Source organism: Acartia tonsa, chromosome 12, assembly GCF_053477335.1.
Source record: "Acartia tonsa isolate MP-2025a chromosome 12, ASM5347733v1, whole genome shotgun sequence".
Lineage (NCBI taxonomy): Eukaryota > Metazoa > Arthropoda > Copepoda > Calanoida > Acartiidae > Acartia > Acartia tonsa.
In genome coordinates this window covers 11030079-11056143 of record NC_137271.1, presented here as the reverse complement: position 1 = coordinate 11056143, position 26065 = coordinate 11030079, and the positions used below count along the sequence as shown (strand labels likewise).

At 33.2% G+C, this 26065-nt stretch overlaps 1 protein-coding gene and 1 long non-coding RNA gene across 5 annotated transcripts in view; one reads left to right on the top strand and one right to left on the bottom strand.

The window, feature by feature from the left end:
- Positions 1-26065, top strand: part of LOC145333938 (protein diaphanous-like) — a 202676-nt gene that overhangs the window by 168686 nt on the left and 7925 nt on the right. For all 4 annotated transcript variants that reach the window (XM_080179195.1, XM_080179194.1, XM_080179197.1 and 1 more), the window contains 21 exons: positions 6151-6217; positions 6578-6630; positions 6862-6952; positions 8070-8149; positions 8444-8521; positions 8988-9039; positions 9317-9408; positions 9936-10079; positions 10590-10667; positions 11253-11329; positions 12001-12118; positions 12246-12574; positions 13029-13109; positions 13566-13684; positions 14100-14177; positions 15187-15238; positions 16029-16129; positions 16974-17023; positions 17765-17848; positions 18921-18996; positions 25696-25769. In XM_080179195.1, the coding sequence (XP_080035321.1) occupies positions 6151-6217; positions 6578-6630; positions 6862-6952; positions 8070-8149; positions 8444-8521; positions 8988-9039; positions 9317-9408; positions 9936-10079; positions 10590-10667; positions 11253-11329; positions 12001-12118; positions 12246-12574; positions 13029-13109; positions 13566-13684; positions 14100-14177; positions 15187-15238; positions 16029-16129; positions 16974-17023; positions 17765-17848; positions 18921-18996; positions 25696-25769 (1974 nt within the window). The remainder of the gene's footprint in view (positions 1-6150; positions 6218-6577; positions 6631-6861; positions 6953-8069; positions 8150-8443; positions 8522-8987; positions 9040-9316; positions 9409-9935; positions 10080-10589; positions 10668-11252; positions 11330-12000; positions 12119-12245; positions 12575-13028; positions 13110-13565; positions 13685-14099; positions 14178-15186; positions 15239-16028; positions 16130-16973; positions 17024-17764; positions 17849-18920; positions 18997-25695; positions 25770-26065) is intronic.
- Positions 19100-21987, bottom strand: LOC145333939 (uncharacterized). Its single transcript, XR_013884656.1, has 3 exons — positions 21876-21987; positions 19951-20020; positions 19100-19202 (listed from the first exon to the last, which is right to left on the bottom strand). It is a non-coding gene; the product is annotated as an uncharacterized LOC145333939 (long non-coding RNA).

Here is a 26065-nt window from a genome sequence, read left to right as displayed (position 1 = left end):
CCTCTTTGTTTAATTTTCAATGTTGTTACTTTTAAACAAATAGGTACTCTTTAATTATGATTAATTTATCTTAAAAAAAATTAAATAATGTTTTCGGTTTTCATAGATATATCCTTAATTATACAAAATTATAATTGGTGTTATATAAATTATAGTTATTTTTTTCTTGTGTGTTTGCTTGTTTTTTTTACCATATTCCTAAGTTTATCAAGTTTGCCTGAATTTTAACCTTTTTTTTTTGTTGCGTTCAAGTTTCAAGCTTTTCATAGAATTTTGATGACTATTCTTCTATTCTATTTGAAGGGGTTAGTTATAGAAAGTGCAATTTTTTGGTATTTCTTTTCTAGGGGTGATTTCTCTTAAGAGAGTAGTATTACACCCACCCCAAAAATAGTCACAAATATGCCCTTGTAATAAGAGAAGCTACACTGTAAAGGAGAACAATATCGGTTCAGCGGTTAGCAAGAACCTTAATTACAGACAAACACACATCTTGTTACTTTATTACAAGGATAAAGAAGGATAAAGATACTGGATCACTAATTTAAGTTTAAATGCATTTCATGGAACTTTGATCATAATTTTGACAGATAAATGGACAATTTCATTGTAAACAATTTAAATTCAATTTGTCGCTCAAACTGCAGTGGATAGAGAAGAATATTGGACAAAATATTTGGTACCCAAAGTTACACTCATTTGTTGGCTTAAAAACTTTGGTTTCTTTTTGGTACCAACAATATTTATCTAAGTACATAAAGGGCAATTTTGTTGATCATTATTGGATGTCTTATTCCTAAAGATCCTAAAAATCTTTGTCTTTTGTCGCTGAGAACCTTCAACAGTCCCCTTTAGACTGAATCTTGGCTTTTGGGTAAATTTTGTTTATCATAATTGGTGATATAGAATATTAATTGCCTATTGTCTTATCCCTTAAGATCTCTTAAGATCCCTGATAAAATATTCATTTGTCTTTTTGTTGCTCAGAACCTTTGTCCCTGTCCTTTAAACTGTAGCTGGGCAAGTTCTATGTAAACCATTTTAAATCTTAGCAGAGCAAACATTCTTTTTTCACAATTGGAACACTTTCATCCCCCCCCCCCCCTCTAGATATACCACACTTTTCTGGGATCTTGCCAGATCAAGTATCAACTGTGGGGAATACCAAAGGATGACTCCATGCAAAATTTGAGCCGGATCCGGCCAAAACCGGCCGGGATTTTTATAAAAAAAACGGTTTTTTCCGGTTTTTAGGGGGTATCTGTAAATCAAGCCCCCTCCTGGGTACGCCCCAATGATGATTTTTGTTTTAAGGTCTGATCTGAATTCCTCAACACTGGATATGACCCCTAGAGTTGAAAAAATGGTTAAAATCCGGTCTTTTGACCGGTTTCCGGCCATTTCCGGCCCAAAAAAAAAATTTTAAAAATCAAAATTTTATCTAAAATTTAAAAAAAAATGCTTTAAATTACATTTTTCATTAATAATTTTTCAAAAACCAAAAACCTTAGGTAATGAAGATAATTTTAGCAACTTAAAATGTGAAAAAAGGTTGAAAATTGACAATCTTGTGTCAATTTGAAAAATGTTGGTAAATCTTAAAAATTTGACGGATTTATACATACATTAGAATTTAGGTTGACTATGGTCTTTAAGACACGCCATATCCAATAAAATTGCAATGAGAAGGTCTAAATGTTTTTCTGAACCAAAATTCTACATACCCTGGCGGTTCCAGGGATATATCATTAAGGCCGTACGGCTGGCCAGAAAGCTTTTAACAGGTGGCCGACTAAAAGCCGGATTTGATAGTTATCAACCGTAAAAGTAGCGAATTTAGTTTTTTTGGCCAAAACTCATGCAGGGAGTTGTTTTTTGGGATTGACACACAAAAGCAAATTTGTACAACTTTTTGGGGCGGACATTTCTTTACTTACGCATTATCCGCCACAGGTGAACCGTTTGGCCGTTATTTGCCGCCAAAATCGCGATTTTCGGCGATTTTGCCGTTCACGAGGTTTTAACGACCATTTTTGAGGGGAAGGAGTCATCCAATCAACATAACTCTGAAATACTTTTCATTTGCAAATTAAATTGGCTACATTTCATGTGAAGTAAATTTTTTTGTGCGTCCAACCATTTTTGTTCTAGTTGAAATTTGAAAATTATTACTTTTTAATTATAATTATTTTTTTCTTGTAATTTCAAAACTAATTAAACACTAATTGTTAGTACAACATAATTTTGATAATTAATTGCACATTTCAATCACTGATATTTACTACTTTGTAAATTTTAATTTATCTTTTAATTATCTGATTAATCTATAATGATTATTACTTTGTAAATCTGAATACTTATTATTCATCTATAGCAATTATTTATAAACTAAAAAGTAATAAAAATTACTATAATATATGTATTAGGTTAGGTAGTTCAATTGATAATCAAATAAAGTAATTTAGAAATGGTGATAGTTACTACATTATAAAAAAAAATTGTAACAATATGAATAAGTATTGATCAATTAGTAATAGGATATTTTATATGATTAATAATGATAAAATCATAAATAATAAGTAATAAAAAGATAATGATAATTAATATGAGTTATTATTGATAGATTTAAAATAGGTTATGTAATATAATTTATTGATTGATTTGTAATAGGCTATATTATATGATAATTAATACTTATAATTCTAGAACTGAATAATAATAATAAGATAATCATAATTATTATGCATAAATATGGTAAGATAATATAATATATAATAATAAGATAATTTGGAGCCTGCGTCTTAAAAAATTATTTTACCCAAACTTGTTTCTTGTGGGGGGGAAATACGTACATTTCATGGGGTTGATGTAATTAGTAATTGTTTTCCTTTTTTTAAAATTTCAACTGGAACAAAAACGGTTGGACGCACAAAAAAATTTACTTCACATGAAATGTAGCCAATTTAATTTGCAAATGAAAAGTATTTCAGAGCTATCTTGATTGAATGACTCCTTCCCCTCAAAAATGGTCGTTAAAACCTTGTGAACGGCAAAATCGCCGAAAATTGCGATTTTGGCGACGAATAACGGCCAAACGGTCCGCCAGAGGTGAATGATACATATGTAAAGGAATGTCCGCCTCAAAAAGTTGAACATTAATAAAGAAGTGTCCTAAGTCGCTAAATCGGCTCCGTCATCTCCTAAAGGGGCAAAAAACCAAGATTTTTTGAAAAATCGTCAAAAATCGTGCCTTTGGCGGCGCGTATCGGCCAAACGGTTCACCCGTGGCGGATAATGCGTATGACAAAAAAAGTCCGCCCCAAAAAGTTGTACAAACTTGCTTTTGTGTGTCAATCCCAAAAAACAACTCCCTGCATGAGTTTTGGCCAAAAAAACGAAATTCGCTACTTTTTACGGTTGATAACTATCAAATCCGGCTTTTAGTCGGCCACCTGTTAAAAGCTTTCTGGCCAGCCGTGATGATATATCCCTGGAACCGCCAGGGTATGTAGAATTTTGGTTCAGAAAAACATTTAGACCTTCTCATTGCAATTTTATTGGATATGGAGTGTCTTAAAGACCATAGTCAACCTAAATTCTAATGTATGTATAAATCCGTCAAATTTTTAAGATTTACCAACATTTTTCAAATTGACACAAGATTGTCAATTTTCAACCTTTTTTCACATTTTAAGTTGCTAAAATTATCTTCATTACCTAAGGTTTTTGGTTTTTGAAAAATTATTAATGAAAAATGTAATTTAAAGCATTTTTTTTTAAATTTTAGATGAAATTTTGATTTTTAAAATTTTTTTTTGGGCCGGAAATGGCCGGAAACCGGTCAAAAGACCGGATTTTAACCATTTTTTCAACTCTAGGGGTCATATCCAGTGTTGAGGAATTCAGATCAGACCTTAAAACAAAAATCATCATTGGGGCGTACCCAGGAGGGGGCTTGATTTACAGATACCCCCTAAAAACCGGAAAAAACGGTTTTTTATAAAAATCCCGGCCAGTTTTGGCCGGATCCGGCTCAAATTTTGCATGGAGTCATCCTTTGGTATTCCCCACAGTTGATACTTGATCTGGCAAGATCCCAGAAAAGTGTGGTATATCTACCCCCCTCCCCTTAAACCAAAAATACTAAAATTGCCTCTATTTAGGAAATGTTCCTTGTAAACATGGAGGGTTAGGGCACCTCCATAAACAAAGAAATAAGGAAAGATAGATTACATTATTTGGGTATAGTCCTTTCCACGACATCCCTCCATAAGGGGCGATTCTTCGTATTTTTCACAGTAGCTTTTCTCCTATTTCTAGCCCCTGCGGGGCCAATTACCTAACCCTGTGGGGCAATCACCTAACACAATATAACCTAACCTAACCTAAAATAACATATAAAAAGCCATTTTAAAAATACGACTAATCGCCCCTTATGGAGGGATGTCGTTGAAAGGACTATACCCCATTATTTGGTTCAATAGATAGAATTACAATTCGACCATGTTATTGGTTATAAAATGTAAACATTTTTGTTTCTTAAAGGCAGTTAATTTTCTATTTCATGCAAGTTATAAGTCAAGTATCAAAGGCTTTTGGGAGGAAATTATATCGTCTAAAATTACAACTAAGGGGGGGGTTTTTAATGCAACCATCTCGTAATCAGTGAGCAAATGGCACTTAGAATTCGAATTTCCATCTATAATTTTGCATGAGTAATCCTTGGTAGGTCTATTTTCCCTAAATCGAACAAAAAGTTGGAAAAGTAACTGCTAACGGCTGGCGGCTCAGCTATTTTGTCATTTTTTTTATATTTATACTGCAAATTAGTCACGAAACCTCTCTCAACATAAGACTCTTTTCTACTCCAAAACGCTATCAAACGGTTCTAGACGGTACCTGATGGTACTAGAAGTTTTAAAATTGGTTATTGCTATCATTTAACATGAATTAAACCAAAAATATGTTTTAAAAAGTCGATCCTACGTAATTGATGATGGATTTACCCTGAAAATAGGCAAAAAACGGCTGAACGGCTGAGCCGCTAGCCGTTACTTTTCCAACTTTTTGTTCGATTTAGGGAAAATAGACCTACCAAGGATTACTCATGCAAAAGTTCAGATCGAAATTCGAATTTTAAGTGTCATTTGCTCACTGATTACGAGATGGTTGCATTAAAAACCCCCCCCTTATAAAAATCTTCGTCTGCTAGAATATTCCTTTTAGTTGGACGGATTATTATGTCTGATTGACCATCTAGGGGAGTAAAAATATGGGGTCTTCGGTATTATAGTAGGGCCCAGTCACAAGATTAATAAAAAATGTTGATGGGTGGGGAGGGGGGAGTTAAAGTATTGAATTGGCAAATAATGAACTTATACCGAAAAGAGCGCCCACACGTTTTTTTTTCAAATCCAAGTCATTCATATGCAGAAAAGTTGCATTTGATAATTTGCAAGGATTTAAAGGGATAAGACAATGGAGGATTAATGAATATTCATTCTCTTTTATGAACCTTTTCTGTGGAATAGATAATAGTTCGAACCAACCAATCAAAATTTTTACCCAAAAATTTAGCGCCAAGCCAACGAATGAGAGACCATGTGATAATAAAACTTTGGGTACCAGTGAATTTAAAGTGCAATGTCCCCTCTCTCCCTGATATTTGTAGGTTTAAACTACCTTCCCTATTACAATTTATGGGAATAGTCCCTTTAGTGGCAACGCCCCTTAAATGGCGATTCGTTGTATTTTTAATTCGGCTTTTTATAGGTTAGGTTATATTGGGTTAGGTGATTGTCCCACAGGGTTAGACCCCCCCCCCCCCCCACAGGGGCTAGAAATAGGAGAAAAGCTACTGTGAAAAATACGAAGAATTGCCCCTTAAGGTGCGTTGCTACGAAAGGGACTATACCCCAATTTATTTATATTGTTCATAGAAAAAAATCCTTAAATAATCTTATGTCTTAAAACTCAAAATGAAATAACATTAAACCATCCTGGGACCTATGTAAAGCTTCCAAAAAATGAGAACTTAATGGGTTAAGTTTTTTAAGAACTTAAGCTTCTGACAAAAAAACCTTACTTTATATATATGGATTAAAAAAAACATTTTATATATTAAAATAAGAATATTTCATTCCATTTCAGCGACTCGTCATGGGACAAAGTACAGCACGAGTGTATCAAATGTTTGAAGGCCATCATGAACAACAAGGTATGTATGTATATATTTTGGAAAGATTGGGGGTAGTGGGGGGGGGGGGGCTTTTTGATATTATGACATTTTATAGATAAACAAGGATTTGTAAATTTGGTATTAAGAGTCTAACAAATTGAAAGGCTTTATGCCTCTCTTTCTTTTGCTGTTTTGTTAAACCCATTATTGACCACCGAATACCCCTCCCATCTCTTTTTTAATAAAACTTTTTCTATTTCCAGCGGGTGCTTTCTACTGAGAGACCTTCTTATGTGTAATACGGAATACCACCTCTGATTTTTCGACATACTTAATGAAAAATCCTTCTCATTCTGATTTTAAACTTAATTTGCTTTCATTATTATTTTCTGTTTTAAGGTTGGCTTGAAAGCCATGTTCGAACACAAAGATGCCCTCATCCTATTAGCAAGGTAATTTTGCACTTTTTTTTTGTTGAAAACGAATCTTTAACTTTGATGGTAATCGATTTTCATGTCCCATAAAAGTGCTCGTCACATATTAAGATACATATCTCATCTTTAAAATTGCAGTTAAGCCTATGACTTACCTCTATACATGAAGAGACAGTTAGATTTTTAAAAAATTAGTGTGTTATAAATCTTTTAGCAAATGTAAAACCAATTAAGTTAATTAAATTTTAGATCAATAACCCCCACACTTCCTCATGTTATGTTGGAGTCTGTCAAACTTATGGCTGCTGTGTGTTTAGTCCCTCCAGACGGCCATGATAAGGTAAGAGACACCTAGTAACATAATATTGAACTAAACTTATGGCTGCTGTTTGTCTACTCCCTCCAGATGGTCATGATAAGGTAAGAGACACCAAGTAACATAATATTGAACTAAACTTATGGTTGCTGTGTGTCTAGTCCCTCCAGACGGCCATGATAAGGTAAGAGACACCTAGTAACATAATATTGAACTAAACTTATGGCTGCTGTAGTAACATAATATTGAACTAAACTTATGGCTGCTGTGTGTCTAGTCCCTCCAGATGGTCATGATAAGGTAAGAGACACCTAGTAACATAATATTGAACTAAACTTATGGCTGCTGTGTGTCAAGTCCCTCCAGATGGTCATGATAAGGTAAGAGACACCTAGTAACATAATATTGAACTAAACTTATGGTTGCTGTGTGTCTAGTCCCTCCAGACGGCCATGATAAGGTAAGAGACACCTAGTAACATAATATTGAACTAAACTTATGGCTGCTGTTTGTCTAGTCACCCCAGATGGTCATGATAAGGTAAGAGACACCAAGTAACATAATATTGAACTAAACTTATGGTTGCTGTGTGTCTAGTCCCTCCAGACGGCCATGATAAGGTAAGAGACACCTAGTAACATAATATTGAACTAAACTTATGGCTGCTGTTTGTCTAGTCACCCCAGATGGTCATGATAAGGTAAGAGACACCAAGTAACATAATATTGAACTAAACTTATGGTTGCTGTGTGTCTACTCCCTCCAGATGGTCATGATAAGGTAAGAGACACCAAGTAACATAATATTGAACTAAACTTATGGTTGCTGTGTGTCTACTCCCTCCAGATGGTCATGATAAGGTAAGAGACACCTAGTAACATAATATTGAACTAAACTTATGGCTGCTGTGTGTCTACTCCCTCCAGACGGCCATGATAAGGTAAGAGACACCTAGTAACATAATATTGAACTAAACTTATGGCTGCTGTGTGTCTAGTCACCCCAGATAGCCATGACTTACCTAGTAACATAATATTGAACTAAACTTATGGTTGCTGTGTGTCTAGTCCCTCCAGACGGCCATAATAAGGTAAGAGACACCTAGTAACATAATATTGAACTAAACTTATTATTATTGTAGACATTGGAAGCAATCACAATAGCTGGAGAGGTAAAGGGAAGAGAAAGATTCCAGCCCATAGTACAGGGTTTATTAATAAGGTAATCATTTTATCTATTGATATCAAACTGGTTTTCATTGCATATAAATTAGTATTAGATATACCTACATATGTTCCAAGAAATATTGGAAAAAATCTGTTGCCCCAAAAAATCCATTAAAAAAGGACTAAATCTGCTGTCAGTTTTATCTATAACTATAACATGTAGTATAAGGTTAAGTAGGACTTAAGTTCGAATTTAGGACTATATTATAGATTTTTAGTTTAATGATAATCGTTTAATATTTGAAAGCTTCGAAAATAGAAAAAAATCCATGTTATTATTATATTTTAGAAACAACGAGCAGTTGCGAGTTGCGTGTCTGACCTTAATCAATGCCATCATCTCAAGTCCTGATGATTTGGATTTCAGGTTTAATAATTTTAAATAACCAACTTAAAAAATTTCTATTTTATTGCAGATCTTTATAAAATTCTATTCCTCTATTTTTTCTGCCAGTCAAAGATTATGGATCTTTGGAATCACTGTATTATAACAAAAGACGTTCAAGCTTTTTATTTTGAAGGGGGTAAAATGAGAAGCTTGAAAGATTTAGATTCTAGGGGGAAAATTTAATGAATTTTTATAATCTAAGGGGGTTGAACACCCCATTATCTCCACCCATTATTCCTATTTAAACAAAAATAGATGTCATGTACTATAAGAAGGAGGAAACAAAATTTAAGGAAAAATAGTTTTTTTTTAATGTATCATATTTGTTCTAGCATACTTCATTTTTGTTATTCTTTATTTTTTGTAACCTTCCCATAAAATCTTAGAAAATCAAATGATTTTTAAAATTATTAGGTAGTATATTATGATTTACTTTATTTTTTAGATTGCATCTCCGAAATGAATTCATGCGGATTGGTCTTATGGATGTTATTGATGTAAGTATTGTAAATTGTTTTCTTTAGATTTTTTAATTGATAATTAATAGTGTGCAAAAATATCCACACATGTATATTAATATTGTCATTTTCGCAAAACTAAATATTTCATAATATCACACACGAAAAAAATATGCAATTGTAAATGAATATGAAAATGTTTTTTTTTTCATTGGGCAATGGCTTACCCTGTATGGTTGTTATTAACCGACCCAGCCTTAAGATGCTTTTTTATCTAGTTTTGATACCTAAATTTTGATTTTTTACTTTTTCTTAGACCTTGGAGGACTCGAATCAAGAGGAGTTAATCACACAACTGAAAGTTTTCAACGATCATAAAGATGAAGATTTTGATGAATTTGCACAGAGGTAACATTTACAAGAAGGGAAATTTCATCTCCCAAAAAATCATTTTGCTTCCAATCAATCATTCTTAAATGTTAATTTGCTAATGACATCACATTTACATCATAATATATAAAAGTGATTATAAAAACATATTTCATAAATGAATATTTAGATAGGTGAAAAAATTTAAGCTGAGTTGTATTAGCCCTTTTTTAATTTATCTTACTAAATATTTTTTCAATTCCTATTTATAAAAAAAGTCATAACATTAATTTAGAGATGCCCTTAAAAAAAGGTGGCCTTTAACTTTTCTGCTATTAAAAATATGACCAAAATTTCGTCGTAATTTCACAGTATCTGTTGATGGGTTATCTTAGGTTTTAATAGGTTATTTTAGGTTAGGTAAATGTTAATGATTGCCCCGTAGGGTTAGGCAATTGGCCACTCAGCTACCTTGAAAATACGACGAAACGCCCATTAATAGGCGATGTCACGACACCGACAATACCCAATTATTTAAGACTTTTTAAAAATAATATTTTATTTAGATTTGACAATATCCGATTAGAACTTGATGATGTAAACGAATGCTTTGAACTGGTCAAGAATATGGTTATGGACTCTCCTGCAGAACCTTACTTTCTCTCCATTCTACAGCATTTAGTCACCATTAGGGATGATGCTCAGATTAGGTAGGACATACTTACTAAAGCGTTCACAAGAACCGTAGCTGCTAAATCTAACATAGTTCGTCGTTTTGCATACACAAAAGTTACAAGATGTGTGTGTAAACCGTAGGACCTCTCTAAGCCCTGTTCCGATATGGTACTCAATATAACTTGGGTCTTGGCAGGCCTAGCTATTCTAACAATCAATTCTACAAAAAAAAATCACGAAACCTTTGGAAATAAGGTTGGAGTATATCTTGTTTTTTTTTATGTAACTGAAGAGGGTTGGGTAAGAAGGGAAGAAAGGAGAAGGGGGTTATAGGGAAATTTTCCTTTAGAATTGTTTGTCAGAATCACATTCCCATTTTCCTGGGTCTTAGGAAGATTTAAAATGATTTTGGCCCTTTGGGAGATTACCACATTACCCTCCCAAGAGAAATATTGACCTACTTATGTGTAATGCAATTCAATATTATACATATGTATTCTATAATATAATCAACTTCATTTTTAATGAAATTTACTAAATTTTAGGCCTGCCTACTACAAATTAATAGAAGAGTGCGTAGCTCAGATTATTCTCCATAAGTCAGGCTGCGATCCAGATTTTAGGTTAGTGTGTTACTCTATCACAACAATGTGACGCAATTTCATATGATACGTTTTTCAGTATAGCTTCGAAACCGATTACAAATGGTTCTACGCTATAATGAAATCATGTATAACATCGTATTTTAGACAACTTTCTATGAATAATAAAATAAAAATGCTAAAATTAATTCCAGTTTTGTTAACCCAGGCCTTCGGTCCCTCGGATCTGACAAAGCTGTTATTAATCTTACATACAGTTTTTCATTTTAATATCCGCAGAAAGCTGTCTATAATACGGTCGACAAATAACTTTTATTGTATGATAGAACACTAAAACCCTCCAATCAATTTTTGCTATTAAAAAATAATCATTATTGCGACAACATTTATTTTATTCTGCTTATTTTATATAAGTATCAAAGAAAATCCCAGTTTGATGATCATTATTGAGATAAAATATATTATATTTGTATAATATACCTTTTTGTATAATTGAATGCTTAATAGGTACCTAATTAATATTAAAACTTAAAAGACTCAAACTTCATCATAATGTGAAAATATTGTTTGGCTTAAAAAAATCCACTAAAAATTATTGTTTTCTAGAGCTACTCAGAGATTCAATATTGACGTGGAGCCCCTTATAGAACAGCTAATAGAGAGAGGACGCGACGATGGTTCAGGTATTAGGTTTTGTCTGCTGTTATTAATAGCGGAGCTACTTTATTATTAACTTTGTCTGTCCGTCAGTCTATCTGTATCGCTTTGTTGGAAAAATGATTTTCTCGACTGCTATTAAAGATAGACGACGGACAATTTTTGTGAAGATTCCCTGTATCAATGAGCATCAAGTGCATAGTTTACTTTGTCCGTCAGTCTGTCGTGTCGGTCATGCAAAAAAAAGACATTTAAAAAAAAATTATTACCTATTCCAGAGAGTTTTCGTGATTTCTATGATTTCTTGTATTTATATCAACTGAGCATCTTCTCTATAAATCATTTTGTCTGTTAGTCCTTCAATGAATTTTTACTACTGTGCTACTTATGGATGTTGTCATCCTTGTTATTATTTACAAATTTAAGAATATTTTTACACGATCCTATTGAGATAGAAAAAAATCTAGGCCATGATTTTTATAAGTCTGCTTTGCACATAAGTATTTGTTTTGGTAAAATAAAAATGTTTTTTTATTGTTGTCTTATTACTAGGTCTATAACCTAACTAAATGGTTTTTAACTACATCAACTCTCATTGGAAAACCTTTTTAAAAAAATCAAAAGGATATATGAATTTTCTTGTAAAACACACTGTATGCCTTTTAAACTGTTTTTCATAATGATTTTCATAATTCAGGTAGTGGCAGTTTTGGTATGAACGCTGGGTTGGAGGCTGCCCTAACAGAAAAACAGGAAACAGAGGCCAAACTTCTACAGGCACAACAAAGAATACAACAGCTAGAAGATACGATAAGGTACAACTTTTCTGATTTTTACTATATAATAAAATATTTTTTTTTTAAATATCTAGGTAACAATTCCTTAATCCTGATTTTTATTTCATTGTTAATATATTGAAATAATAGGAGATTTTATTTCTAGTAAGGGTGGAGTGATGCCTGGAGGCAAACTGCCCACCCTTCCCCCCGGACCCGGCATGTACAACCCACCCCCTCCCCCGGGGGGTGGTGGTCCTCCCCCACCACCTCCGCCCCCAGGAAGTGCTGGACCACCACCACCTCCCCCTCCACCTGGCTCGGGTTTTGTACCACCCCCACCGCCCCCACCTGGCATGGGTGGTGGGCCACCTCCTCCACCCCCACCACCTGGAATGGGTGGGGCACCAAGACCGCCCCCTCCTCCATTTATGGGGGGTGGTGGACCTCCACCCCCGCCTCCACTTGGCGGCCTCAGACCTCCAGGTCCTCCAGGTAAATAATAATAAATTGAGTTTATGGTGTGGTAATTTATATTTGTCATGTTTACCTCTAATGAAAATATTTAAAACTTAATAAGATGAACTTCTTCAATTTAATAAGAATTAGTTGCCTCGCCACTAGCATCTAAGAGAATACGGGGGAGGTCATGAAAATAGCATTAACCAATCCCAAAATATATATAGTGCTTCCCTATACCAGAGATTTTAAACTTCAGAGAAAGAACCTTATTTTTTATAGTATGACTAGCGATAATACCCCTAGAGGCTACTAGGATACTTGAGGGAAAGGGGGTCGGTGGTGAAGTCGACCCTTTACTTTCAAAATTAGTTTTAAAAAGGGAAAGAAAAAATCGGTTCACCGGTTAGCAAGATCCTTCGCTACAGACAAAAATGCTAACTTTAATTAGACAAAAGACAAAAAAATAATATTCACTTTCTATCTTTAGGAGCGCCTGCAGCCCCAACCATGGCGGTTGATATCCTGCAGAGGTTGGGCATGAAGAGAAAAAAGAAATGGGAGGTTGAAGGTAAATTATATTAGCTTTTTCATATGCTCTCTGCTCTTTAAAAGCAAAATGTTTCTTTAATTATGGTGAGTTTGTCCATAACGGGTAGGTACCTATTATCATTAATTTAGTCATGTTAGAATTGTCTTACCGATTTCATATTTTACATGTTGATTCCTGTAACAGTTGCATACGCTTTAGAAAGCTCTTTATAATCGTTATCAAAAAGACCGTAACGTCCATTTAAATTATGCTTATGGTAAACTTTCTTGACAACAATTTTTATATTTTTTGTAAATCCTATTTTTTCTTATTTTTGAAACAAGAAGGTACAATATTATAAGTAAAACATCTCTATAGACAAGAACAAAAAAAGGAAAGTATGCCCTGAAATAAACAGTATCCTGTATTAAACTATTTTGCAACAAATATTCTAATTATTAAGTTCTGACACTCTTTGTAACATTGCTACTTTAGGGCAAATTAAGAGAACGAACTGGAAGGCAGTTCCTGTAAATAAGCTGACGGAGAATGCTTTCTGGACCAAGGTGGATGAAGAGAGGCTGGCATCACAGACTCTTATTGAAAACCTACAGGTATTATCAGATATCTTTAGTTGGATAATACAATGGGCGATAAATTGATGTATATCCTTAATCATGATAAACAAAATTACCCCGTCATTAGAAAAAAAATAATGAAAATAAATTGATGTACATTGTATAATTATATCCCCAATGATGATAAACAAAATTCCTCCTTCTGTAAATTAGAATAATTGACAAAGAAGGATTGATTTTAGAGTAAAATTTTTGATTGAAAAGTTTGTACACAGTTTAATTAGTTAAATAAGGGGGATTGCATTTGTGCATTAACAGGCAAAACTCAATTAATCTCAAAATAATCTCATAGAAATGGGATCCAATAGGTTGCCAACTCAAAGAGTTGGTAATCATAGGGGTGTTATTTTAATTCAGAAATAGTTTGTAATGATTTTTTTTATATTTATAGAACCGTTTCTCTTCTAAGCCCGCTGGTAAATCCCTCTCAAACGAAGCCAAAAATTCTACAGTAAAGAAGAAAACAAAAGTAAGCAACTTAATGTAATTTTATTTTTAGTAGCTTTAAAAGAGTCATCTCATAAAACGCCTTATTTTATAAAATGTCTACTACATTTTGAAAAATAATGCTAAATTTTATATTTAGCAATTAAGTGGTAGAATAATTAGAATTTATTTTTTTATCATGAATGTCACAATTTTATTCATTTTGTATAAAGATATGTCATTCGTGATTTTTTTTATTTAAAACACATATAAGCAAAAGCATATACCAAATCAACCAGTAAATGAACTATGTATTGTACAATACATATATGGATGAACTTGTGAACTAAATAGTAGCTGGTATTTTTAAAAGCGAAGCTTTTCTATAATTAGGGTCGGTCCGTTCGTACGTCCGTCCGTCCGTAACGGATAGCTTTTTTCACTAATTTAGGAATGTTAGAATTGTCCTATTGATTTCAAATTTTGCATGGTGATTCCTTTAGTAGTTTGGTACAATTTAGAAAGCGTAGCAACTCTATAATCATTACCAAAATGTCCGTACGTCCATTTTAAACATGTTAATTTTTTTACTTTTTTAACAACAAATTTTTATGTGAACTAATCATCTGATTGATCTGATTTTTGGTATATTGATTCCTGGGACAACAAAGTATAATGTAATAAGCGAAGCAACTCTATAATTAAGTCCTAAAAATGTAAGTATGTCCATAAACATTATCCTGAATCAAGCAGTTTTTTAACAAATTTACTCACAATTTTGCTTTGACCCTTATGAATTTATATTATGATTATTCAGTTCTGACACTATTCAAGTGTTAATGTCCGTTTGTCCTACCGTTTCAGTGCTTCGCTTTTATGGATGTTGTCATCCTTGTTAGAGAATATTGACAAACATGCCTTTTCAAGCATGAAATGTCCATATGTTATGTTACTTAGTATTCACATGTTAGACCATAATGGACCGATGGACGTAAAGACAGAACTAAATTAAAGAGTAGCAACGCCACTAATATAATATTATTACTTTCTAGGAGCTAAAGGTGCTTGACGGGAAGGCTGCCCAAAATCTTTCAGTTGTTTTAGGTAAATAATTTATTATTTGTTTGTTTATTAACAGGGAGGGGAAAAATTACTATAATCATTATTTTGTAGCCTAAAATATAATATTTGACGGCGCCATTTATACAACCAGCAAAAATATATCTAAATGGATGTTATTTTGACAAAATATATTTAAACATAAAACAAAAATACCCTCTTTCTAAAAATGGCAGGATAAAGCTAAAGTTCTTCTTAAATTAAGCTTCATATAGGTCCAGTAAAGGTTAACAACTACTTGTTTGAGGGAAGGATACCTTAACCCTCCCAATAGAAGGGGGGGGGGGGGGAAGTGACACTTTTTGAAACCAAAACTTAGTCAAAGGAACTCAACTAAAAAAGAGTTACAGGTCTGACATTTTGCATGGCAGTTGCTTTATAGGGGTACAATATGGAACTGTGAAGAAACGGCGGCGCAACCGCCGAAAACCGCCGAGAAAAGGCTCAAAAAAATTGGCGGGAAACGGCGGTTGCGCCGCCGTTTCTTCACAGTTCCATATTGTACCCCTATAAAGCAACTGCCATGCAAAATCTCAGACCTGTAACTCTATTTTTAGTTGAGTTCCTTTGTTGACTTTTAGTTTTGGTTTCAAAAAGTGTCACTTTCGCCCCCCCCCCCCCCTTTTGAAAGTCTAGGGTCGACTTTCTACCCCTATCCACAAGTGTCTCTAATAGCGTAACTATTAGTATTTAATCCAATAATTTATTTACAACCGTCAAAACTAAATCCATTATTGTCAAAAATACATTTTTTTACGTGGATTTTTAATTTTAGGAGGAGCTCTAAAGCATATGCCCTATGCAGAGCTTCGTAAATGCATACTGCGCTGTGATACTTCGGTTCTTACGGAAAATCTACTTCAGTCACTTATTCAGGTAAGCAAACAATATAATTGATGGCTATTTTCAAAGAGCATCCAATATACAACTCGCTCTGTCCGTCTATCGTTGCAGGATATGTAAAAAAAGATACATAAATATATATTAGCTATTATTCATCATTTTCCCCTCTCTTTTATGAACACTAACATTTGCTTTATAAGTCTAGTCACTATAAAGTTTTCATACCTTGATAAAGGGAGAGGTCATTTTCTAGTAAATCCCGTAAAGGTGTGTGTTATAAGGCCTAAAACTAGTAGTAGAACGATAAGGTGCTCTATATATTTGTATTTCCTATTGAATAGAACAATAGGGAAGAAATTTTTTTTTTTTTTTTTGATAACCGTACCTGGAATATCTGAAATTTCTATCAAACGCTTTGTTTGGCTCAAACTGACACAAATAAAAAAAAATATAATTATAATAAATCAACCTGTAAAGAATGACTTCTTCCTTTGTTTAATGGTATAGATTGTTCTTAACCTTTACCTTGTACCTATAGAAAACATTATTATTATAATTATATTTTTTTTTAATTTTTGTCAGTTTGAGCCAAACAAAGCGTTTGATAGAAATTTCGTATTTTTTTTAGATAATCCAGGTACGGTTATCAAAAAAAAAAAAAAAAATTCCCTATTGTTCTATTCAATAGGGAATACATATATCTAGAGCACCTTATCGTTCTACTACTATTTTTAGGCCTTATAACACACACCTTTACGGGATTTACTAGAAAATGACCTCTCCCTTAATGAAGAAAAAAATATCTTCAATAAGCAATAGAAAACATTATAAGAAAATTTGACAAAACAAACTTTTGACGTAATTTATTTATTTTTAGTACCTGCCCACTCCAGACCAGTTGAATAGATTGCTAGAATATCAAAAAGAGTAAGTTATAAACTATTATTTAACATTTATTATAAAGGGATAGTTTTACAAAGTTCATTTAACGAGTTGGGGATATTTGTAAAAGTGAACCTTTAAATGTTTTTGTAGAATATGAGATAGATATAGGTTAGTTATTAAGATAATTAAAATAAAAGTCACTATTTCAGTCTTGATATTTTCATAACTACATGGTAGAAAATTCTTCCAAATATATGCCCTATAAGTGTAGTTTAAACCAGTGTTGCGGAGCCGGGAGCCGTGGAGCCGCCATATTTTGCCGGAGCTGGAGCCGTAATTTTCGATAAAAAAAACGGCTACGGCTCTGGACTAGATAAACAAGAGATTTTTTTTATATAAATTATAATTTGGTGACTCTGTTTTGTCATGTGCAAATGCCCCTTTTTAAGTTTTTCAAATCCATTTTTATCAAAAATTTAACATTTAAAACCTACTTCAAAATTCAAAAATAGACGTGGGAAAAAATATGTCGAGTTTTTCTTGATTTTAGGCCGGAGCTGGAGCCAGAGCCGGAACCGCCATAATCACAGACGGCTCCGCGGAGCCGGAACCGGAGCCGCACCAAAATCCAACGGCTCCGCAACGCTGGTTTAAACCATTGAACAAAAAAAAAATGCAGTTCACTAAATTCAAGTTCAACTGCATTACGTGCAACTACCACTTTAAGTACTAACACCATAATGATTAGAATTACAATTACATAATAATTAATTTTATTTTCAGTTATGATAATCTTGCAGAAGCTGAGCAGTTCGCCCTTAGTCTGGCTGACATCAAGCGTTTAGTCCCAAGACTTAAATCATTAAAGTAAGTTCGTCTTGTCGCAGCGTAGCTACTGAATAACTATAAGGGGGGGGGGGGGGTTTAATGCAACCATCTCGTAATCAGTGAGCAAAAGGCACTTTGAATTCGAATTTCCATCTATAATTTTGCATGAGTAATCCTTGGTAGGTCTATTTTCCCTAAATCGAACAAAAAGTTGGAAAAGTAACGGCTAACGGCTGGCGGCTCATCTATTTTGCCATTTTTTTTATATTTATACTGCAAATTAGTCACGAAACCTCTCTCAACATAATACTCTTTTCTACTCCAAAACGCTATCAAACGGTTCTAGACGGTAGCTGTTGGTACTAGAAGTTTTAAAATTGGTTATTGCTATCATTTAAAATGAATTAAACCAAAAATATGTTTTAAAAAGTCGATTCCTACGTAATTGATGATGGATTTACCCTGAAAATAGGCAAAAAACGGCTGAACGGCTGAGCCGCTAGCCGTTACTTTTCCAACTTTTTGTTCGATTTAGGGAAAATAGACCTACCTAGGATTACTCATGCAAAAGTTCAGATCGAAATTCGAATTCTAAGTGTCATTTGCTCACTGATTACGAGATGGTTGCATTAAACCCCCCCCCCCCTTATTGTATTAGTATGTCAATAGATTTAGATTTGTCAATGAGGCACCAAAGAAATATCTAACAGACTAGGTACAATATTTGTTTACTAGCGGCTACGCTCCTAGAGGCCTCTAGTGACACTTTAAATGTTTTTTTTTATATTTAAAATATGTCTGTTGCGTTTGACGTTAAGGAGAACCCGATCGGTTCAGCGATTAGCGAGATCCTTCGGTACAGACACACAGACAAACAAACAGATAAACATCCTGTTAGTTTAGTATAAGGATATTTTGTCACATATGATTCAAGCTAATCAATAATCTAATGGCCCTAACGGAAAATTGTCTATACTAATATTCAATACATGATTTTTCAGTATGGCTTAGAACCGTTGTTTTTCCAGCGGAAATTAATTAGAAAGTAAAAAATACTTTATGGTTCTCTTAATCTGGTTGTACTTTTAATTTTCATAATATTTGGTTGCAGGTTCAAATTACACTATCCTGAGCTGGTACAAGACTGCAAGCCTGACATAGTAGCAGCCACAGCAGCATGCGAAGAGGTAAATATTACTAAGATTAATTACTTTAGTTAAGTTTTAAACAAACATAAACCTTGGGTATAGAGAAGCTTCGCTACTAAAAATATTTTAAATTAAGTAAATTTAACAAATGGTATATTTGAAATCAATTTTTAAGTAAAATTAAAATATAAATATCAATAGAAGTTTATTTTCCAATTCTTCCAATATAAACACATCTTGTATTCCTAAAAAATAATAGAATTCATAATTTATGATTGTCTATCTATGTTTCTAAATCCTCCTAGTATATAAAGTAGTAAGATTTTCTTGTCTGTTGCGTAGAATCTCACTAACCATTGAACCGTTATGGTTCTTCTTTACAGTGAAGCTCAGCATATCCTCGGATTCTAGGGGCGCAGTCGCAAAGATAAAAAGGAAGAAAAGAAAAGGCTCAAGATAATATACAACTATCTATAATACAAAGTAGCTTGATGTCTGTCCGTCTGTCTGTCCCTTAAGATCTCGGTAACCACTGAACCGATTGGATTCTACTCTTCAGGGTATATACCTATTGGTCCTGTGGTGGTTTTAAGCTATTTTCTTGGGGGGTGGGACACCCCCAACCCCCCCAAAAACAAAAAAAATTCCCCCCATTTTTTTTTTTTTTTTTTTTTTTTTTTTTTTTGTAGAAGAATTCTTATGTAGAAATTTTTTTTGTAGAAGAATTCTTATGTAGAAATTTTCTTTTTTAGAAGATTTCTTTTGTAGAAAAATTCTTTAGTTCTTCTTATTTTTTTTGAATTTTTTTTGTTGTCATCTCTTGGGGCAAAGCCCCTAGAGGCTAGGGGCGAAGCCGCTAGTTGAATTATAATGAAATAAAAAGCCTATTTAGTGTGCGTGTAGAATTATGATCAGACAGACGAACATTCCCTTAGTTATGAGTGGTTTAGACGTACAGACGGACCTACTCTCGTCCGTTACTCCGTGCTTTACCTGTTGTCAATGGATTGGCAAATATACCCGGGCGTGCATTCGCTGTCACTATTACACTGGTAGAAATCATCTGAATAGTAATTTAGTATTATAAAAAAAAACAAGGATAATTGTTTCTAATAGCAGAGTAAATAGCTTTCTTAGGAATCTTTAGAGATAAAAGAATGGTCGATGAATTGATGTATATTTCAAATTAGTGATGAGAATCCGGATCCGGAATCCGCCCAATTTTCGGCCAATTTTGGAATCCGAATCCGTATCCGGAATCCGTTTTTTATAGCGGATTCCGGATTCTAAATTGGTAGGCTAAAAATACCGTCTTGAATTTTTTCTTACAACTCCCTCTTGGCAAAGATCACCCCCCCCCCCCCCAACACACCACCTTCCCCCCCACCACCCCCCCCCCCATTTCTTCCCACATAAACCACGAAGTTGATATACCAGCTGATAACACAGAGCTCTCATTGTCAGGCCAGCGATCACGTGATGAGCTATTCAATTTCTGCATAACAAATTTTAATAATTACTAATGTGATGTAAATGTTTTAGTTATGCTGGAAGTCAACACTTTAAACAAATCAAGGCTTCAACCAAGTAACATAGTGATAAATTAACAAAAAAAGCTATCCCTCTCTGACGGACGGCCTTTAAAATACTGCTAGAATCCGGAATCCGAAACCGGAATCCACCAAAAATAAGAATCCGGAATCCGCAAGAATCCGTCACTTTTTTTTGACGGATTCCTTCAGAATCCGGAATCCGAATCCGGCCCAAAAATTCGACGGATTCCCATCCCTATTTCAAATGCTGATAAACAAAATTAACCCTTCTCTAGGACTAAATTATTTATTAAAAAGTTTAGACTGCTAGCTTTACAACAAAATTGAGATTATGAGCTATTAAAAAACTTAAGTGGTCAGTAATGATTCCTGAAAAAACAAGGATGACAACATCCATGAAAGCGAATCTTTGAAACGATAGGACAAATGAACATAACCACTTGTTTAGTGTCAGAACTTAATAATCAGAATATAAATGTATAAAAGTCGAAAAAAAAACAAAGTAAATCGGCTGAAAAAACTGCTTACATACAGGATTGTGTTTAAGAACATACATACATTTTTAGGACTTGGTTATAGAGATGCTTCGCTTATAACAATGTACTTTGTTGTCCTAGGAATCAGTATTTCAAAAATCCGACCAATTGGATAAATTTATTACATAACAAGGATGACAACATCCATAAAAGCGAAGCTCTGAAACGGTAGGACAAACGGACATTAACACTTGTGTAATGTCAGAACTGAATAATCAGAATGCGAATGTATAAGAGTCAAAGCAAAATTGTAAGTAAATTTGTTGAATAACTGCTTGATACAGGATAATGATTATGGACATACTTACATTTTTAGGACTTGATTATAGAGTTGCTTCGCTTATAATATTGTACTTCGATGTCCCAGGAATCAGTATACCAAAAATCAGACCAATCAAATAATTAGGTCACATACAAATTTGTTGTTAAAAATGTAAAAAAAATCAACATGTTTAAAATGGACGTACGGACATTCTGGTAATGATTATAGAGTTGCTACGCTTTCTAACTCGTACCTAACTATTACAGGAATCACCATGCAAAATTTGAAATCGATAGGACAATTCTGACATGCCTAAATTAGCGAAAAAAAACTATTAAAAAAGTAAAAAAATCAACGTGTTTAAAATGGACGTACGGGCTTTCTGTTAACGATTATAGAGTTGCTTCGCTTTCTAACTCGTACCTAACTGTTATAGGAATCATCATGCAAAGTTTGAAATTGATAGGACAATTCTAACATGCCTAAATTAACGAAAAGAGTTATCCGTTACGGACGGACCTACCCTAATTATAGAAAAGCTTCGCTTTTAAAAATGTAAAAACTAACTTGAAAGACATCCTTCTGAAGTTAAAATGAAAAGGCACAAAACAATTATCATCATGAATAAAAAGAAACTCAGTTTTGGAAAGTTCATTATAATCTGAAATGTATTCTTTAATTTTGATACAATGATTTCTTGTCTAAAATAAGTATTGTCATGTCATTGTTTAAAGTTTAACTTTCATAATCATTTTAAATTTTTACAATTTTAAATGCAAGATTTTTATACTAAAACTAAAGTAATAATATATTTAAATGAATACTTTTTATATGAAATAAAGTATTATGTTTTTTGTTATTTTCATCGGTCTTTAAAGACTTTTTTTTATTAATAATTTTCTATAATAACCATTATTAAAAGTTACAGGATGTCTATCTGTGTGTGGGTGTATGTGTGTGTGGATGTAGCGAAGGATCTCACTACACACGTAACCGATATGGTTCTTCTAGTTAATTTCCTTATATGTCAAGGGAATATTTATAACAATAATTGGGTAGGCTACCTTCACTTTCCAAAAAATATCACCCCTAGAAAAAAGTGTCCTCTCTATTTTTTCTTTTCTTTTTAAAACTTAAATTGAAAGTTGAGGATTGAATTCCTCCCTCCATTGCCTCAAGTGCCCCTAGATGCCTCTAGGGGCGTAACCGGTAGTAATATGAAAAGGGAAACAGTCAATAAGGAAGGTTATTTATTTGTTACAAGATGGTTACAAATCTTCTCACACAAAAACAGACGCCTATCTTACACAGAAACTAAGTTAATGTATTATGCAAACACATTTTTAATGAGTTGACATCCATACCTATACTTATACAGCATCCAAAAATGCTAAGGTTTTAAATACTTGGTTGGCTGTTTATTTACAACTGAGGTAGAACTCTGAATGTACACATTTTGAACCAAAATCAATTTACAAATAGTCTCTATACATTGGCGTCAAATAAATAATTTTACAATAGCCAAAATGCATTAAGCATAGTAAAAAACAAGGATGACAACATCCATATAAGTGAAGCACTAAAATCAGAAAGATGGACACGATAAGCAGAAAATTAATTTGTAAGTCTGAACAAAAATGTACATAATTTTTTTTGCAAAATTGCTTAAAACAGGATACAGTAAAGGAAATACTTTCATTTTAGGATTATTTGAATATGATAATTATATCGATACTGTTTTAAAAGTTAAAACTCAGCATATTTTAAAGACAAAATTTGTTAATATGGATTAAGATTAAGTTTCTTTCCCTTTTCCCATTCCTATACGCTAAACTGATAGAATTTACCCTTTTCATAAGAACATCTTTACTAACACATACACAAGAATAGTTGACGTAATGTCATTCAGTGGTTATTCAAAATAGCAGAACATACTTTTAAAAAATAGCAAATACAAAGATTATTTTATTTAATTAATTACAAAATGAAAAGCTTCTGAAAGATCAACATTTTTTAGCGTATAATTACTTTTTGAACTGAAGTCCTAATATTTTATTTAATTAAAAATGTTTTATATATTTAATTTTTTCCACTGTCTGCAGAATATTACTTCTTTGCTTAGTGACGAATTTTTAATGTTTGATAAAATAATAAATATAAAATAGACGTGGAAGTTATGAAAGGGGGAAAAATCTACTATTTATGTTGCTGACATGGAAATCATTTATTGGTCAGCTCGTTTATCCAGTAGGAAAGGGGCTGGGGCGTAATTTCAGCCAGCTTCAAGTTTCACTTTATTAAATTCCAGGATAATGTGGTTCAATATTCAAGTAACAATTAATCCGTTGATACGTATGAACACTAATGTCATGCCTTACGATTACCAAAAAGGGGTGTGTAATAGTGTTATTCGGGTTGGTGGGCCTTCATTCCCGCATGTTATTACATACTTAATTGTATGCAATAGCAATAAATAGGAAGGGGATGTTGAAATGATACCTATTCGGTTCTGTATTAATAAATTGATATAAACCCTTAACAATGAAAAACAAAATTACCTCTTTTGTAGGTTTAAACTATTGATTGAAACTTTATTACACTCTTAGTTTTGAACCAAAAAATAAAAATTAAATATTAAAGTTTTTATCCAATAAAGATAAGTTTGTTTTAAAACTTTGGGTACTACTACAATTGTCATTCCTATGTTCCATCCCTCCCTGGGGGAATTGATGGTACACCATGAGTATTTCTGAATAGGATGGGGAAAGGCCATCAACCTTTACTGTTTATACAAAACAGCAATTGAAACTCACAAAAATAGCACAAACTTAACATGACTATAACTGAAAAAATTAGTTTAGATATAGTTATTTATCGCCTCGTAATATAAACACTAAACAGCTTTCTGCGGATATAAAATGTACAATTATAATATTAATACCAGTACAGTACAGTTTTATAGTCGTATAAAACTGGATATAACACGATACATGAATTTCAGTATGCCTTACCTGTTCTTATTCAGCGTTTATCAATCGGTTTCGAAGCCATACTGGAAAATAAATTACCTTTAATTGAAATTTAAAAGTTAGTGTCATTTAGACTGACAGAAATATATATTGAATTTCGCTTTTTAGTTTTACAGCAATTGAATATTTGAAAATAAATGGTTGTATATTGATTTATTCGCTGGCTTAAATTTCCTTAAATTATTTCGCTGTTTTGTTGGGAAACTCTGAACCTTTGACTTCCCTATTTGTTAGTTGACTGCATATTATTAATATTTACTAAATTACTACGCTACGGTGCATAAATGGATGTAGAATATACGTGGATATTATAACTTGTGAAAAATTGTCGCCAATTTTGGTTGCTATTTTCCCTGCCATTTCACTCATCCATTAGAATGAAAGGGGATGTGTTAAAGAGAGGACATGGGAGGATCGTTATTTTTGCCCGCTATAAGTTTCATTTTATTAAAGTACATGATAATCTGGTTTAACATCCACGTAATAATAAATCCATTGGCGTAGATGCGTTCTCTATGCGTACCGTAAAAAGTAGCGAAGCTTCTCTTTTGATCACTTTAAATGTGAGTTACCTTTACAGAGTAGCTTCTCAAAGGTCCTGGAAAGGCCGTTGTAACTATTTTGAGTAAGGGTTACGGGTACCACAACCCTCCTTGAAGCTTCTAGGGGCGTAGCCGCTTGTTAGAACTAACGGGGGATTTGATTATCAAATGTATTTAGCAGCTGTGAATCAGATTTATTTGTGATAGTTCCCCTGAACATTGTGTCTATCCTATTTATAAAGTAGTAAGGTTTTTGTTTGTTTGAAGCTTAAGATCTCAAAAATTGCTGGTTCGAATGGGTTGTACTATTTAGGGAATCTTTATATATATATATGTTTTTGGATGGTTTTAGGGTATTTTTTTATCCAAACCAATCCCTATGGGCTAGGGTCAATGCTTCTCTTATATAAATCACCTTTTCAGTCTGTCCTTCTGTCTTTAACTCAAATGACGAGATTTTTCAATTGAAATATAATTAGCTCGACAGCTTTTTAAATAAGTATCCGAAATTTCGGGTATAGTCCCTTTCGTGACATCACCTCTTAAGGGGCGTTTCGTCGTATTTTCACAGTACCTTTTCTGATATTTCTAGCCCTTGCGGGGGGCTCTAACCCTTCGGGACAATCATTAATATTTACCTAACCTAACATAACCTATCAAAAGCTACTGTGAAAATACGACAAAACCCACTACTTCGTTTTCTTTCCATGATACGAGATTTTTCTTATTGGGCAAAATGTCATTTGCTCGACAGCTTCATAAATAAGCATCTGAAATTTATTTTGGAGATTCTCTTGACTGAAATAATTTTCTTAGGTAAAGAAATCTAAGAAGTTTGCAAAACTGTTGGAAATAATTCTTTTGATTGGTAACATCATGAACACTGGCAGGTAAGGCTTCCAGGAAAAGTTAAACCCAGGTATATGAAAGGATAGGACAATGGCCGAAAATTGATGTACTGTCCCCAATGGTGAAAGACAAAATTACAATTTATGTAGATTAAATTCAGTAGATTGAACACTCAACTTAATGAAGCAACCAATTGAAATTTAAGTAAAGTCTCCAAAGTTTTTGAGCCAACGAATAAGAAAACGTTGTTATTAAACTTTGGGGACTAATTTAATGTCTCCTCCCTCCACCCTGGTAAAAACATTATAAAATATGTAAAATTACATTTTTTTCTTAA